General features: G+C 40.8%; 1 protein-coding gene across 7 annotated transcripts in view; it reads right to left on the bottom strand.

Moving 5' to 3' along the window:
• FBLN2 (fibulin 2) overlaps positions 1–14,973 on the bottom strand; it is a 119,537-nt gene that overhangs the window by 7,343 nt on the left and 97,221 nt on the right. For all 7 annotated transcript variants that reach the window (XM_021409630.1, XM_021409634.1, XM_021409627.1 and 4 more), the window contains 6 exons: positions 8,261–8,395; positions 6,463–6,600; positions 5,995–6,138; positions 2,561–2,689; positions 1,917–2,042; positions 455–571 (listed from right to left, as the gene is read on the bottom strand). In XM_021409630.1, the coding sequence (XP_021265305.1) occupies positions 455–571; positions 1,917–2,042; positions 2,561–2,689; positions 5,995–6,138; positions 6,463–6,600; positions 8,261–8,395 (789 nt within the window). The remainder of the gene's footprint in view (positions 1–454; positions 572–1,916; positions 2,043–2,560; positions 2,690–5,994; positions 6,139–6,462; positions 6,601–8,260; positions 8,396–14,973) is intronic.

Genomic DNA, 14,973 nt, shown 5'->3' with positions numbered 1-14,973 from the left:
CTCTCAAAAGAAAGTGTCAGTATTGCTAACTTTAAGAGAAAAAGGTAAAATGCTTCCTGTCTCCGCACTGATCTCTCTGCTGCTCATACACTACTCGCCAGCAGAAGTCAGAGAAAGCAATGCCTCCATCCAGCCTTGGCTGGGTAGTTGGCTTAGTTATAGCCAAATAAATGCCTCTCCTGTCCCAAGTTTTCAGGTATAAGCTGTAGCCCCATGAAACAGTAACATCACTGTTTGTATGGTCACACAGGGATCTCCCAGCCCCAAGTGGGCATGAAAATGACTTGCATTTTTCAACAGCCAGAGTTACTACTTGCAGTCTCTGCAGCAGGGTGTAACTCACAATTGTCCTCAGGCATCACCTGCAGCACTAGGTGCTGCTGAAATTTAGACAGCACTCACCGTGAAGGAGTGTATGCATACTTCACCTGACCCGACAAAGCAGCAGCCTTACCTTTACAAGAATGGCCATCTTCTGCTAGCTGGAAGCCTTGCCTGCAGTAACACTGATAGGAACCGTAAACATTGGCGCACTCCTGGCTGCAGGGACTTGTATCACATTCATTCACATCTGCACCCAAAAATAAAGGTACAGACATTGCCATATTGGGTCAGAACAGAATCTCTCACTATTTCTTGCCTCTAAGATCAGCCATCAGATTTTTCTGGACAGAGTGGATAAGGATAAGCTAATTTGTCCCAAGAAGTATCTGCTCCCTAGGCAGAAAGCCAGGAAGCATGAGGATGTACAATGCACCTGAATTTCATGTATGTATATGCCAATGTAAACACATACGTGCATGCCAACATTTGTTTTGAACTTTATATGCTATAGTTAATCAAAAATAGGTAAAAAAAAAAATCTTTACATTGTATCTATTTTTTTTGCAAGTTTTGTCACTACTAAGTTTCATTAATATTACAATTTGAATGAAATCTCTCCTATTCTAGCTTTATTATGCTTTCCTTTTTCTCTCCCCTGGAAGGAAAGGAAAAAGTATGTGAGGGAAAAGAAGAAATTGAAGAAACAAAAATGAAACAATCAAAGCTTCGTTTTAGCTGAAATATGGGATCCAAAAGCTTCTACAGAATTTTTGGTTGCTTTTTAATTCACAGCAAAAGTGACTGTGGAACAAAAGATGTGCCACTCGAACATTTCAACTGCAGCACTCCTATCCACTGTAAAAACAGAAATTTACAAAAGCTTCAAATTTTTGATAAAACAAAATAAATATGAAGAGACGTTTTACTCGCAGTGAGCACCAATAAATTTGTAAACGCTGCAATGCATCCAAATCACATATACAGGAAGGTTTGTCATAAGAGGTGTTCTTTAGCTCAAGAAGAGTATCCCAGTATTCATTAAAATCACAATGCCCTCTGCTTCCATACTTCAATATTTTCCAAAGTCCAATTGCCTAAACTATGTGACGTAGCTTCTAAACTCTGGTTGTGCTGCATAAGGCAGAGATGTTCAAAAGCAAAGGTTGAATAATGGCCAATCACTTAGCACTTTAATGAGAAAAAAAATGGAAGCTAAAGAGACTATAGCTGCACAATAAGTTGTTAGTAAATATAAGATGGGGTAGGAGAAGGTGCCCGAGAATGCTTCTCGTGTCTTGATCTTCTAAGGATGTGTTGGCAATCATTTTTGCAGACTTGGCAGCTTTGTCCAGCTCTTGGGGAACACTGCTTGTGTGGGAGCTATGGGGAAGGCTCTCAGGTGCATTGCTGACTGGATAAGTACAAGGCACTAGGATTTGTCCACTCCAATCTGAGTTTGAATCTTTAATTCAGTACCTAAAATTTCAGCATGCATACATCATAGGCTTCCTGTATTTATACTTCACCTCAGCTTCTCTAGAGTTCCTTAATTCACACTGCAAATTCATCCTCATGGAGAACAAGTCTCATACCTTCGCAATGCTTTCCATCATAAGACAAGTGGAAACCAGAAGAACAAGTGCAATGGTAGGACCCAGGGGTGTTCTCACACGTGTGCTGACACAGGCGTCCAGGGTAATTCCAGCACTCATTTATATCTGACAAGATAACAAGCAAATATACAATTGGCTTAGAAACAAAAGCATTAAAAGAGATGCAGGATATTTTTTTAAGTGTCAGAGATTGATTTGCAGAGCATGAGATGCTGCAACCTCAGATTTTTTTCAGTTTGCCTTTGTGCTCTAATTGGTGTATAGCAGTGATAAAGTACAAAATGCTCTATCATGGTCTCTAACAAAGAAAGTTGTGAAGACTTTAGAAAGACAAATTTCCTCAGCAGGAGAACCCTAACCTGTAGGAAAATACTTTGCAAATGACTTTAATTGATAACCTTCAGCCAAACTAAACCAAGGACACCTGGTCCATACCCATTGCAGAGGGGCAGAGCTCTAAATAGCTGGTCGACTGAGCGACGGTGCTTCGGAGTTGAATCCATTATCTTCTGAGGCACCGCATTGCAGAACTAATAACTGCACACTACAATGGTGCTAAATACTGCCTTGAGGTCCAAGGCTCAATCAATCAGTTGTTTCATCTCAGCTTGCACCTTACATACCAATGCAGCTCCTGCTGAATGCATCATACTGATAGCCCATCTTGCAGTCACAGCGATAAGCCCCAGGAAGATTATGACAAATCTGTCCTTCGCCACAGCGGTGTACACCAGTTTGACATTCATCCACATCTGCAGAATCACAGAAAGCAATTAGTTTAAATAAAGTTTGCTGAACGTCACAGTTTATGGAAAGAAAACAAAACCAGAAGTAAATAACAAGAACAGAAAGTATACAATTCATCTAATTGACAGAGCAGAGAGAATATCGTTTTTCCCACTCAGATCTTCTCAGAGTCAGATTTACATATCTCTAAGCCAAACTTCTGAAAAGCAATAAGTTATTTTAGAAGTGAAAGTGGCAACTTTAAACGCAACGGAGCTTTTCAGCATTTTCAGCATTTCAGTGTAAACACATTTTAATTCTGATCACACCATACCACTTAAACACCCTGTTCTGACGCTCTGCCATTGTGTGAATCACTGCGAGCCTTTTAAGGCAAACCCAGAACCAGCCAGAAATTCTGCTCATCCCCTAAACTAAAGCAATTGCTGTTTTCAACTCCAGTTGTCCTTCCAACCCTGTTTCTGTTGTGTACCTTTTGCTCTTTCCCACTGTTGACCTTTTCTCTTTTCCCCATCAACTCTCATTTTTATATTCCTCATGGTTTCTCATCTGAAAGCCAACACCAACAAATTGGTTGCTTCTCCACTCACATGCACCACTTCCAATCTCATTTTAAAAACTCACAGATGGAGATGAGAGTTTTCAATACAGGCTGATTTACAAGACTCACAGCGAGGCTAAATAGCTCATCAGTATTTAACAATTCTCTGTAACCATCTGTGACAAGAAGCATCAGAAAGTGTGATTAACCCACAGAAACTTGTGTTTCTTCAAGTATTCTGAGTACTGCCATTTCCTAAGCCATCAGATCCTGCTTCCTTCCTATTATCCACATCTTCAGCTACTTTGACAATCCAAGTCACTCTTCATTTAAAATTAATTAGGATGGCAGTCTAAGGCAGGAGGATCTCCCTACTGCACTGCTTTCAGTCACTGCCCTATTTCAGCTCATAACTTCAAGCACTAATTCATTTCAAAGGGTTCCTGGACAGTTCTTCACCAAGTAACAGCCCTGAGCTCTGGAAAGCAGTAACTTGCTGAAAAATGATGGGGAAATGGGAGCAAGCTCCTTATCACAGAAACCTGGACTTGGAGAAGCAGAGGCTGTACCAACCATGGTGAGAGGTGCAAACACTTTCTTCCATACTTCAGCAGACACTCCTACCAACACAGTCCCTGCCTGCACTGTGGTCAGTGATGGCAGGAATGCCACTTGCCCACCAAGGGATTTGTGACAGGCTCATAGATTTCTGCTGAAATGCTGTCTTCTCATTTTGTTCTAACATCAAAGGTAGTATCAAAACAAGGAAGTTTTAAAATATGGATAAACATTTGTAAACTAGCAGTTTTATTTGCAATGAATTTGCGAGTGCAACCATTTCATTAGTTTGTCCAAAACTACATATCCCACTGCATTCAGCCCCTAAGAAGTTCTCACATATCATCCCATCAGAACTGTGATATATTTCATGATAATTACAGTACTTTTCTGTTAAATCTAAGAGGTAGCTTTTAATAGTTCATTTACTGGATCAGAAAGAATGATCATTTTGAAGAGAGGTGAATCCTCTAAACAGAGATGACCACAGAGGTTTAGTTCTGCAGGACAAGCACGTCCAGATGATGAATTTCCTACTGTGAGTAAATCTGAATCAAGAATCTAATTAACCATTGTAATGCCTTGACGAAAATAGCTTTTAGCACAGAGGGGAAGCTCGGGCCACACGCTTTTCATTTTCATCTCCATGCTCTCCACCTACCCAAAGGAAGTCACACCAAGAAATACTGAAAGACAGAGACGGCAGACAGAGTTCACATAGCAGAAATCACCAATCAACATTGATCATTACTTTTCCCAAACTAGAGCAGCATGCTAATACAAGCTCCTTAAAGACAATCAGTCATGTAAATTAAAGACAAAAGTATTATCAGTAATTAGAGTGGTAGCCCCAAAAACTTTGGATTCACCACGCTTTAAGTGGAGCAAATGTACCTAGTCCTATTGTCTTTACTGAAACAGGACTAATCAAAATCAGCAGAACTCTTTTACATGACAGCTGGGACAGACAGCACTACTGCACCTTCCTTTCATAACACTCAGAATATTTCAGGCTACTGTATAATAAGACAGCAAATGAGACCACACTGCCGTCCTAAGTTTAGGAAGCAACCCCCTAGAGCTGTATTAGGAAGCTTTCTCAGTTTCCTCAGCTACATGTTAACTGTCCCTGTCATCTCCTGCTTCCAAATTTTCCCCATTTTCTCACTGGCAAAGGAGAGCTTGGATAGCCCTGGGGGAAAAATCATGAAGGATAATAAAAAGCAAAAATGAGAAAGAGGAATTTATTTTTTCCTGGAGTCTTCTATCTATCTATTCCACCAGTTTTCACTGCAGGCCGCTAGACGTGGCCAAGTTAACAGATCACCTCAAACACGGCCACCACCCACCTGTAGAATCACAAAAACAAATTTTATTTTCCATCTCTCCTTTTATTCAAAGGGAACTTAAGTAGGAATCATTAAGATTTCATCGCTATCGGAAATGTTAATTTGCCACTTATGTTCCCGGCTCTTGTTTTATGATTTCCTACCCCATGCAGCACAGGATATGGGGATTCAGACACACACAGCCAGCCTTACCAAGGATCAAGCTTTCAGCCCCCTTGTGCTTAATGGGCTCCTTTATGGAATAAATGCTAATAAGATACAGAATATGCTCTTCTGAGTTAGAAGAGCATACACACATTGGAACAAATACAAGACAGTATCGAGCTGCATGACAGCCTATGTGAATATTTCAATATCCTCTTCATAAGAAAATTAGAATTTATCCTGAACGCGTACAACTGGATGTGAATGGGGAACACCTTCTCTAGTGCCACCCAGAACATGCACTTTGTACTACCCTCCTGAGTCCACAGAACCAGTGTTTCCAATTTGCTGCAATGCACAGATTCAGGTCATATTGTTTACAGTGAGATACTGTGCAAAACAGCAAAGGTTTGTGATTTGACTGGCAGATTGAGATTAAAAAGCAAATAAACCATATTCACTCCGGAAAGGAAGTCAGTAAATCCCATCTGCAGCCAAAACCAATGTCACTCATGGTACCCAGAAGAACTCCCTGCAGCAGTGAAGCATCCTGGGGTGCAAACAAACCATTGAACCGCTTGGACAGCAAATGCATACAGCAAATTCCCACACCTCAAGTAAATTTATGAAGTTGGAAGTAACTCAAGATAGTTATTTTAGACCTGAAATGTGCTTCCTCTGAGAAGGCACCTGGGCAGAGGCTGAAGCTTGACCTTACCAACACATCGAGTTCCATCCTCATTGGAGTGGTAGCCTCTGCTGCATGTCAGCATGTTCCTCTGGCAGGTGTAAGACCCAACAGTATTGATGCAGTTGAATCCTGGCTTACATGGCTCAGGAAGAGATGTGCATTCATTAATATCTAGTGGGGAAAAAAAAAAAAAAGAAAAAAGAATTAGAATAGTGAGAGAAGCTATTTAACCTTTCAGGTTTGTTTTCTTCCAGCTGTCACTTCCTTCCCTTCATTTCAATTTGTTATTCTCTGAAGATAAAAGCTGATGAAGGTCTGCTACGATAGCAGTTTCAAATTCAATATGCAAGTGTGCGTATCTCTAAAAGAGCAGCAATGTTTAAGTTCACAGCAGGATGTAAAGAAAATTACATGCAGACAATGCACACCCCTTGGACAGGCTAAAAGGAAGAGAAGTTTGGCAGTGCTGCTGCACGTGTTATTGGTCACACTTACCAACACAGTTTCCCTCAGGATCTTGTAAAAATCCATCCATGCAACGTTGCTTTGACTCACAGTAGAATGACCCTTCCGTGTTCTGACAAACAAAGTTTACTTTACAGCTGTGAGTTCCTCTCTCGCATTCATCGATATCTGTTAAGCAGATCACAACACCAATTTGTGACTAGTCATTTTCAATAGACTTCCTGGCTAGTTTCTAACTTCTTTCTGAGTAAAGGAAGCTAGGAGGCATGATTTAAATGAAACACCCAAAGCTGCCTTTGGGAGAATTGAGGGTTAGCTGTGTTTGCTCCCGAACACACACTTCAGCACAGGCTTCAGAACTTGGCAGGTCATGCCATGGTTTGGTGCAGGTCCCTACTGCTGTGTTCACAGCATCTCTTGCAAACCACAAATACTGAAACATTGCAGATTTAAGTCTAAAAAGCTCAAATTAAAACTGAGTGTGAATAGACCAAGTACAACACTATTTCAAAAGCAAAATAGTCTCTTAAAATTTACATTCCTCCAGAATTCTATGTATAAACAGGCTTCCACTTAATTTGGTAATATAGGAGAACCTCACTTGAACAAGGTTAGGATTTCATTTTGTACATACACATGCATGAGGAACTCCCAGTCCTCCAAGTAGGCAAGGGGAGAACCACTGGCCCTCTCTGTTTCCATTAGAACTCTTCAGTCAAATGTTAAGGTCACAAGGGAACACCACCAGCTTTCCAGAAGATAACTATATTAATAACTCTTTCTACTGTATATATGGAGTAAGATAAAGAAAAATGTGGGATTCAGGATTTCATAAAACTGCAAAACAAACAGTTACATGTGGGCAGTTTTACACAGAGTAGATCTGGATTTACAGTCTTTCTTGTAAGTTATTAATTGAAAGGCTACTTAAAACACAAATTGTAAGTTTTGTAACTTGTTGTAATCTAACTTTAGGATTAGAGAACAATTTAGAATGGTAATAAATGTTAGATATGTCATATTGGTAACAAATGTTTGATATGTCATAGAATCTAATGGAATACAACAGTGACAGCCTAAGAAATCCAAAGTTTACTTACGAGTGCTGTACATAAAGCAAGATTTCAGATTATCCCTATTTTATAACCTTAAGCTACATGCCAAGAGCTAAGTTCTTTCCTTAGGTACCTCCTATTCCACCTGTCAGGAAGCTCTTTGTATAAAAATAATTGCCCCTGGAAAGCAGGGCACACGTGTCTTTTGCATACTCATATACTGCAGAGCAACTTCTGCTAGGCTATAGCTGCTGAGGTTAGCTCCTCTATTAGATCCCCATACAGACCAAGAAGGGGGGGGGGGGGGTGAAGAATAACTTCTTAACCCCATGACCATTCACAGTGTAAATAAATGCAGACAGACATCCTAAACACAGGAAGGACTGCACTGAGCCAGCCCCATGATCCGTTCAGGCTGTGATTCAGTCTGACAGCAAACAGCATCAGCCCCTTCAGAGAAAAGCAGAGCTTCTCAGAGTAGCATAGCATGAATTCCTCCATTATTGAGAACTCGCTCTAACCTCCTGAAAACAGTGCAAATCCTACTTCACAAGGTTTCGTATATTTTCCAAATCATTTATAGTTATTGTTGGAAATTACTTCAAATAAGTGAATGAACTGAACAGACTTAAAAAGCCAAACATTTCCATGAAGTTAAGCCTTTTTTAGATCAATCCTGATATCACAGACCAGCAACAACAAAATGCTTTGTAATCCCTTCCCTTCCCTTCCTGATAAAAGCAATTGCTTCAGTGGAAAAACACTAGTCTTACCAACACATTCTCCATCCTTAAGTTCATAACCTGGCTGACAGCTCAATTCCTGGAGACATTTAAATGATCCCATGGTGTTGACGCAGTGTTCTCTCCGCTGGCAGGTGTGTGTATCTGTTACGCATTCGTTGATGTCTACAAGAAATGGTTAAACAATTCAGCGCCTCATATTCATGAAGAAGTTTCTCTCTTCCTGCTCTTGTTTGGAAGGAGTCAAAAGCTCAAGTCAAAAAAATTCATTGCAAAAGATACTCAATGCAGACATTGCTGCAGCGTTCTGATGAAGGATGTTTTGTTTCAGCACCTTTTGCTAATGTAAAGTAACACAGGAGATACGATGGCAGCAAGATTTCCTTCTCCTGCCTCCTCCCCAAACGTTCAGGAAATAGTGCAGGACAGGGGACGGAGAAGAGGGAATGGCTGCCAACTGAAAGCAGAGAGGTTTAGGTTAGATGCTAGGAAGAAATTTTTTACTCAGAGGGTGGTGAGGTGCTGGCACTGCTGCCCAGAGAGGTTGTGGGTGCCCCATCCCGGGAGGTGCTCAAGGCCAGGTTGGAAGAGGCCCCGGGCAGCCTGAGCTGGTAGGGGGCAGCCCTGCCCACAGCAGGGGAATTGAAACTGGATGAGCTTTAAGGCTCCCCTAACCTAAGCCATCCTATGATTCTACGATAAAAATGATGAAATACAGCAACGGGCAGAGGGATGATAATTGGCTTCCAAATTAACTGGATAGAAACCTTCTGGATAACTGAGCGTGAAAGCGCTCATTGCTCATGACCACGTTTTCATAGCTCAGGCTATGTATCAGTCCTGGTGCTTCTTGCCAGACAGAGGAGCTTCTAGTGTGGAACTGCTGTGAGAGATAGGTACTGAAACCTCCCACCTTGCTGTGGGTGGAGCCATGGAATGGATTTACTTCCTAAGGAATAATGTAATTGTAACTAGATAAACATGAGAATATGGAGGGAGGAACCCTGAAGGCTAAATCAAGTTCATCAATTTGTATTTACATCCTTTAAAAGATCTGATTTCAGCAGGCAGAGTGCTGGAAAAGTTACTTAAAGAATCACTTAAATACTAGATTGTGAAATGTAGGACACAATTTGCAAAAATATGCCACACGTTGTGATAGCTCTTATAAAATAATTTCCAATTCAGGTTTTGCTTATTTTAATAGTGAAAGTGAAGGATGTCAAGATGAGCAAATAAAAGCAACAAGAGAAACTTTCTTCCCATTCCACACAAAATCAGACACGTCCACAGATCTCCACACAGCTAAGATGTATTTCTAGAACAAACAGATGCCAAATGCAACCAAAGCTACTACCAACCATCTGACTGCTCTGCACACAGAGCTGTTTACACACCACACAATAAAGCAAGCATTGTTTAAATAAGATTTTTGCTTTGGCTGCAGAACACCATTCCCAGATAAGTACAACATCGGAGATATTACTTCCCCACGAGGAGCATGAAAACAGGAAAAGCCCTGTTAGGGGCTTTTGTCTTCAGAAATGTGTCAGCTTGTTCTCTGCCAAACAAATGAAGAGGAGCACCACGACATTTCTGTTCCTGCTGAAGTCAGCTAGCGGGTGATGTGCACTGAGATTTGTAAGACCAGTATGTTAACTTGGTGTCAATCCACTTTTCACTTATTTATGGGGTTGGTTTTAGGTTTTGTTTTATTGATGGGTATTTTATTTGTTGTTTTTTTTTGTGTGTTTACCTGTTTGTTTTGTTGTAGTTAGCTACTGCTATTGCTATTCACACACTGTTCACTTGCTTTCCAAAGTCAGCTATCCACAGCAAGGTCACTGCTGTTGTCTTTCTGCCTGTCCCACACAATGGTTGTGCTTCTTCACTGATTGGCAGGAACTGTCCCAAAGCCTTTGCAAGGTTATGTCTTCCTTGCAGTTTCCCAGTTTCTACCCATTACCACGAAGAGTAGACAATAATATTCTCAGAAGTGGTTGTGGGGACAAAAAACAAAAGAAACTCATATGCTGAGAGAGGAACATCAGCTGTGTGGACCTTTCCCACCTAACGAGACTTAGTTCTTGAATAAACTTGAAATTTAAAAAAAAAGGACAAAAATATCTGTGAATAGCTGCTCAACACCGTGCACTGGTTCAAGTCTTGGCACTGAGTTAAGAGGCTTTACTACAGATCTTTTCTTGCCAACCACAAAAAGTCCCATATAAATAAACTGTCAGCACTGCACTGCATCCTACAAACTTAAGTCACTTCGGTATGATGTCAAAATTGCCACAGGGAGGAAAGCATGTATGAAATATAACTTGAATACTATAGGAAGTATTCCACCTGAGTAGTGCGTGCAGGCAGGTAAAAAGAGGGATAAGGTTTCACAGAAAGAAAAAAAAAAGCCTAATAATTTCATGTTTTGGCTATGGTTTTTTGACTTAATTTCCAGAACTTAAGAACTTCCAGTACTTAACAAACTAAGCAAAGCTGGTCAGAATGCAATTTAGGAAATTACTGTTACAGAAACCTAGAAGACTGTATGCAGAACGTTTGCTTTCTGTGAAAGCTTAGTGTGCAAGTCATACCCTGACAACATCTAAAACCTAATGACTGTGACATGGGCTGAGACGCAAGGACTAAACTGTGAGCCATGCAGTATGCAAAGCTCTGTCTGATGTTAGGATACAAATCTTCATCTCTGACATCAAGCCAAGCGCCAGCCCACCACTCCTTCACCTTCATTGCTATTAAAAAGGCATGCCATTTTTTTTGTTCGTTTTTTAAATGCGTTCCCAAAAGGTCACAGGCCACAGAAGGGGGTTGCAGAACTGCAGCATCTTTCCCATGCATTTCTGTCAATCCATGCTGTTGCTATCACTATCAAAGCCTATCACAAAACAGTGTCCCTTCATGTGAGGGTGGTAAAAGGCATCTTCAGTAACTATGGTCCCAGTTTGTGCTGGGGCAGGCACACAAGCTCCTGAAGTAGCTTTGTTCAACCCAGGCTGTACCTGGTATTGTTCTGCTCCACCTTTATGGCACAAGGTAGAGGGAAGCGAGGTGCGAGTACGTTTCGTTACACCCTTTTGTCCTCCCTGTTGGTTAACCATAAAATCAAAAGTGCCCATAACTGATGTGTCTCCAGTACCAGAAACCAACTCAACAAGTCTACAAGATGCTTGGCAGAACACTGGGAAAAAAAATACTGTATTTTCAGTTTCAAATAAATGTAACGGCCAACACTGAACCAAGCATTGTCTTCCAACATGATAAAGACTATGAATTGGGACAAGGTTTTATTTGTAAAAACAGGAAAGGAGAAAAATTAATTTAGTAATATATTAAAAATCAAGTTATATAGTTAATTTTTGAGAAATACCAGCTCTATGTGTGTGGCAACATTCCTCACCTTATGACACTAAAAACCAGAATGAAATTTAATCATTTAATCACTTCTCTTTTCCCTGGAATTGTTGCTGAATACCGGAACATATACAACAGATATGCTCAGGGTTCATGCACCTAAGGAGCTGACATTTTTGCAAAGGAGTATCAGCATTTACCTACTGCTGTGTTGATTTTTTTCCAACACTTACTTGTACATTAGAGTAACATTTTTGCACTTTTTTAAAAAAACAAACAAACGTGAAATGCAGACTTTTTTTTGTTCCTGCATCTCTAGTTTCTCATGAATTCCTTCTCTTCAAATACCATCAGCTCAATTTGTTTTATGGAACACATCTGTTTTATTTAGACCTGTCGCTATTTTGCTACCACCCATCCCATTTCTTAGTGGCTTTGCTGAGCGCAGTCCCTATGGCTCAGCAATAAAATGACCGCTCACTGCTCACTCTGCTGGGAGGAAAAGTTTGCATGGGAATAGCACAAAAATGAGACGGTAATCTCTCATCAGTGTATCTGGGTGGTGGTAATGACTTTGCCTGAAAGTCACCGGGAAAATCAATCCTCGTTAAAACCCCCCAGCCTGGCTCTGAGGAACGTGGACCTTTCATCCCCAAGGATATTTTTATATCTTTTCACAGTGTTACACAAAGCTGGTGCGCGCGATTCAAGCAGCTGGAGGCTCCTCATTGCGCGTGACCGGCTTTCAGGAATTCTGGATGCCTGCTCCTGAACGCACCTGCAATTACAAGCTCACGGAGTTTGGAAAGGAAATTCAGCAGAGAATGGGTTATCAGCTGTTTTGTTGCTGTGCAAGGGCTGTTCCTCTCGTCCCTCAAGTATTCGGTTACATAATGAAAACAACAACAATTTGCAAACAAATGAGCAAACCTTTCCTCACGGTGTTTGAGACAGTTCAAGATGGAGCACAAAAGCAGCTAAGCTGGAAAAGGATCCCTTAGGGAAATATGGCTGCAAGTGAGGCAGTTGAAGAAAACAGGAGGCACAGTGTGCTTGTAGCATTCCCCTTTGACTAGAAATGTAGGAGAAGTGTCAAATACAGCAAATGCTCTCCAGGCACCAGTCAGGTGAGCAGGGAGAACGCAGGGTGAACCTAGCCATCAGAAAGAGAAACATCAATGTTTCCTAGATTGTTTAACAAGGAAACTTCTTAAAGAGCTGACCTGCATCAGAGAGGTACAGAACTCTGCTGTTTAGTGAGGCGGAAGAGGATCTTTAGCTTTACAAATGGGATTTTGATTAGCAATGCCTGAGGTGAGCCTCACATTAGTCACAATAAAACTTGATAATGATTTCATGAGGTAGAGGACAGGGAAGGAAGAAACTGAATGAAAGGAAGCACTTGGCATCTTCTGCAGCACCTTCTGCTGAAGTTGCTGACAAGGGTGAATCAGCTTAGCTTCAAAACACTGCTGAGAGATGCAGAAAAGGACAGATACATAGCTAATGAACAGTCCAGGAAAAAACACCGGGGGATTAATGGCAAGATCCTCAAAAGCAGAATGCAAGGTGAAGCAGCTCCTTCAGCTGCTCACTTGCCAGACCCTACGCTCAGAAGTGTGGCACATGCAGCAGGCTCTGTGAAAGCCATGAAGACACCACGCAGAGCAGCCAACTGCAAGTACCACAGTCCATCTCACAAGATGGTAATTGATCAGAAAAGGTATCTTTCCTTCCAGTGGTGTTCTCCCAGCCATTTATTCTAAATGAAATAATTTCACTAGTTTTGTGTGCTTATCAGCGTACCTTATTTTAAAAATCAAGTTAATCCAATTTTGACATTTTAAGGAAACCCCAGAAGCTAGTAAGTAAAACTTCTGCTCTAAACTATGAGCCTGTATAAACTTCACCACTCATGTCCTCATGCCATATGATGCTCATTACAGTGAGATCATAGAGCTTTAAAGGATAGGAACTAAACTGAAGCTGTGACACTGTGAGATTGTGATGGTGAGAAAAAGAATGTTAAAAACATTGGAGAAGGACACAGATGGAAGAAGGTGAATGTATTCACCAATGACATTGTAGCTATAGACACCATTGCTTTCATTAGTGACAGAAGGTCTCCAAGTGTTCCCTTTTGCCAGGCGTTAGTTATATCACATAACACTACAGCAGCTCAGGCCTGTGGAAAAGTACCCCAAACAGAAATTCTTTCATAAGCACAGGTCCTGGCTTCTTAAAGTATATGAAAATCCCTCAAATATGCTTTTAAAAATAGATTAGTTCCTTACAAGAACTTAAATAGCAGGGACGGTATAGCAAAAGTATGATGCATCTTTGACTTTTATACAAAGAAATTTGTGCCAGAATTATCAGAGGACTAATCTGAATTTTAAAATTCCAACACACTTGAACAGATCTTTTCCACTGCCTGGACCTACGCAGATTTCTTTAGCTTTATTTATGAAGTTTTGCTCTTTCTGACGTTTGGGAATTTGGCAGCAGGGACACTGTGCAGGGAGATCAACTGCTATGCAGTCAGTCCGGTTTAATAGTCATCAGTCCTGCTGTGGTCATCAAAGTTATGAACTTTTATGATTTTCAAGCAAAGTTATTTGTATCTTGAGAATGTATTGCTAAGGAAAAAGCCAAATAGCATACAACTCATGATGTTAAGTGGTTGAGCAAGTGGTGCACATGTGTTTTTACTAACTCATATTGAAATGTCATATGCAAAGATGGCTAGAGAAAATTTTAGCACAAATGGTTTAAATGCATTGCAGAGCATGGAGAATTATGATGCTGTGGTGAACCGTTTATACCTATCATCTTACCAACACATTTTCTACGCCTGTTGAGTATAAAGCCCTCGGAACAGATCACTCTGTGGCTCACACAGTAGAATGATCCCAATGTGTTCACACATAATTGTCCTCTGGAACAAGCGTGAGCACCTGCGAGGCACTCATCCAAATCTGAATCAACATGTTGCAACCAAAAGGGAGAAACAGAATTCTATTAGAACTATTTCTGAAATGAAACAACATTACTTTCACACTGGAGATCTCTAAATGAAGTGTCTTGGAGCTACCACATCAGCACGTGCTATAAAAAACACAGTGTTACACTGAACATACAGCTAGAATAAACCCTCAGAGATCATCTAGTGCTTGCTCATGCCTCTGTGCCTTTGTCATCCCAGAAGGAGCCGTTCCTAAAAGTAGGCAGTGACACAGATGTAACACACACACTTCCCAGGTAACCTGTTCCAGTGCATTACCAACCTTTACCATCAAATACCTATTTTAATATAGACTATAAGTGCCTCTTGCTAAAAATTTAAACTCATTACTTCTAGTGACATT

Source organism: Numida meleagris, chromosome 11, assembly GCF_002078875.1.
Source record: "Numida meleagris isolate 19003 breed g44 Domestic line chromosome 11, NumMel1.0, whole genome shotgun sequence".
Lineage (NCBI taxonomy): Eukaryota > Metazoa > Chordata > Aves > Galliformes > Numididae > Numida > Numida meleagris.
The sequence above is the reverse complement of the archived record's forward strand: the minus strand, read 5'-3'. Positions and strand labels throughout refer to the sequence as shown.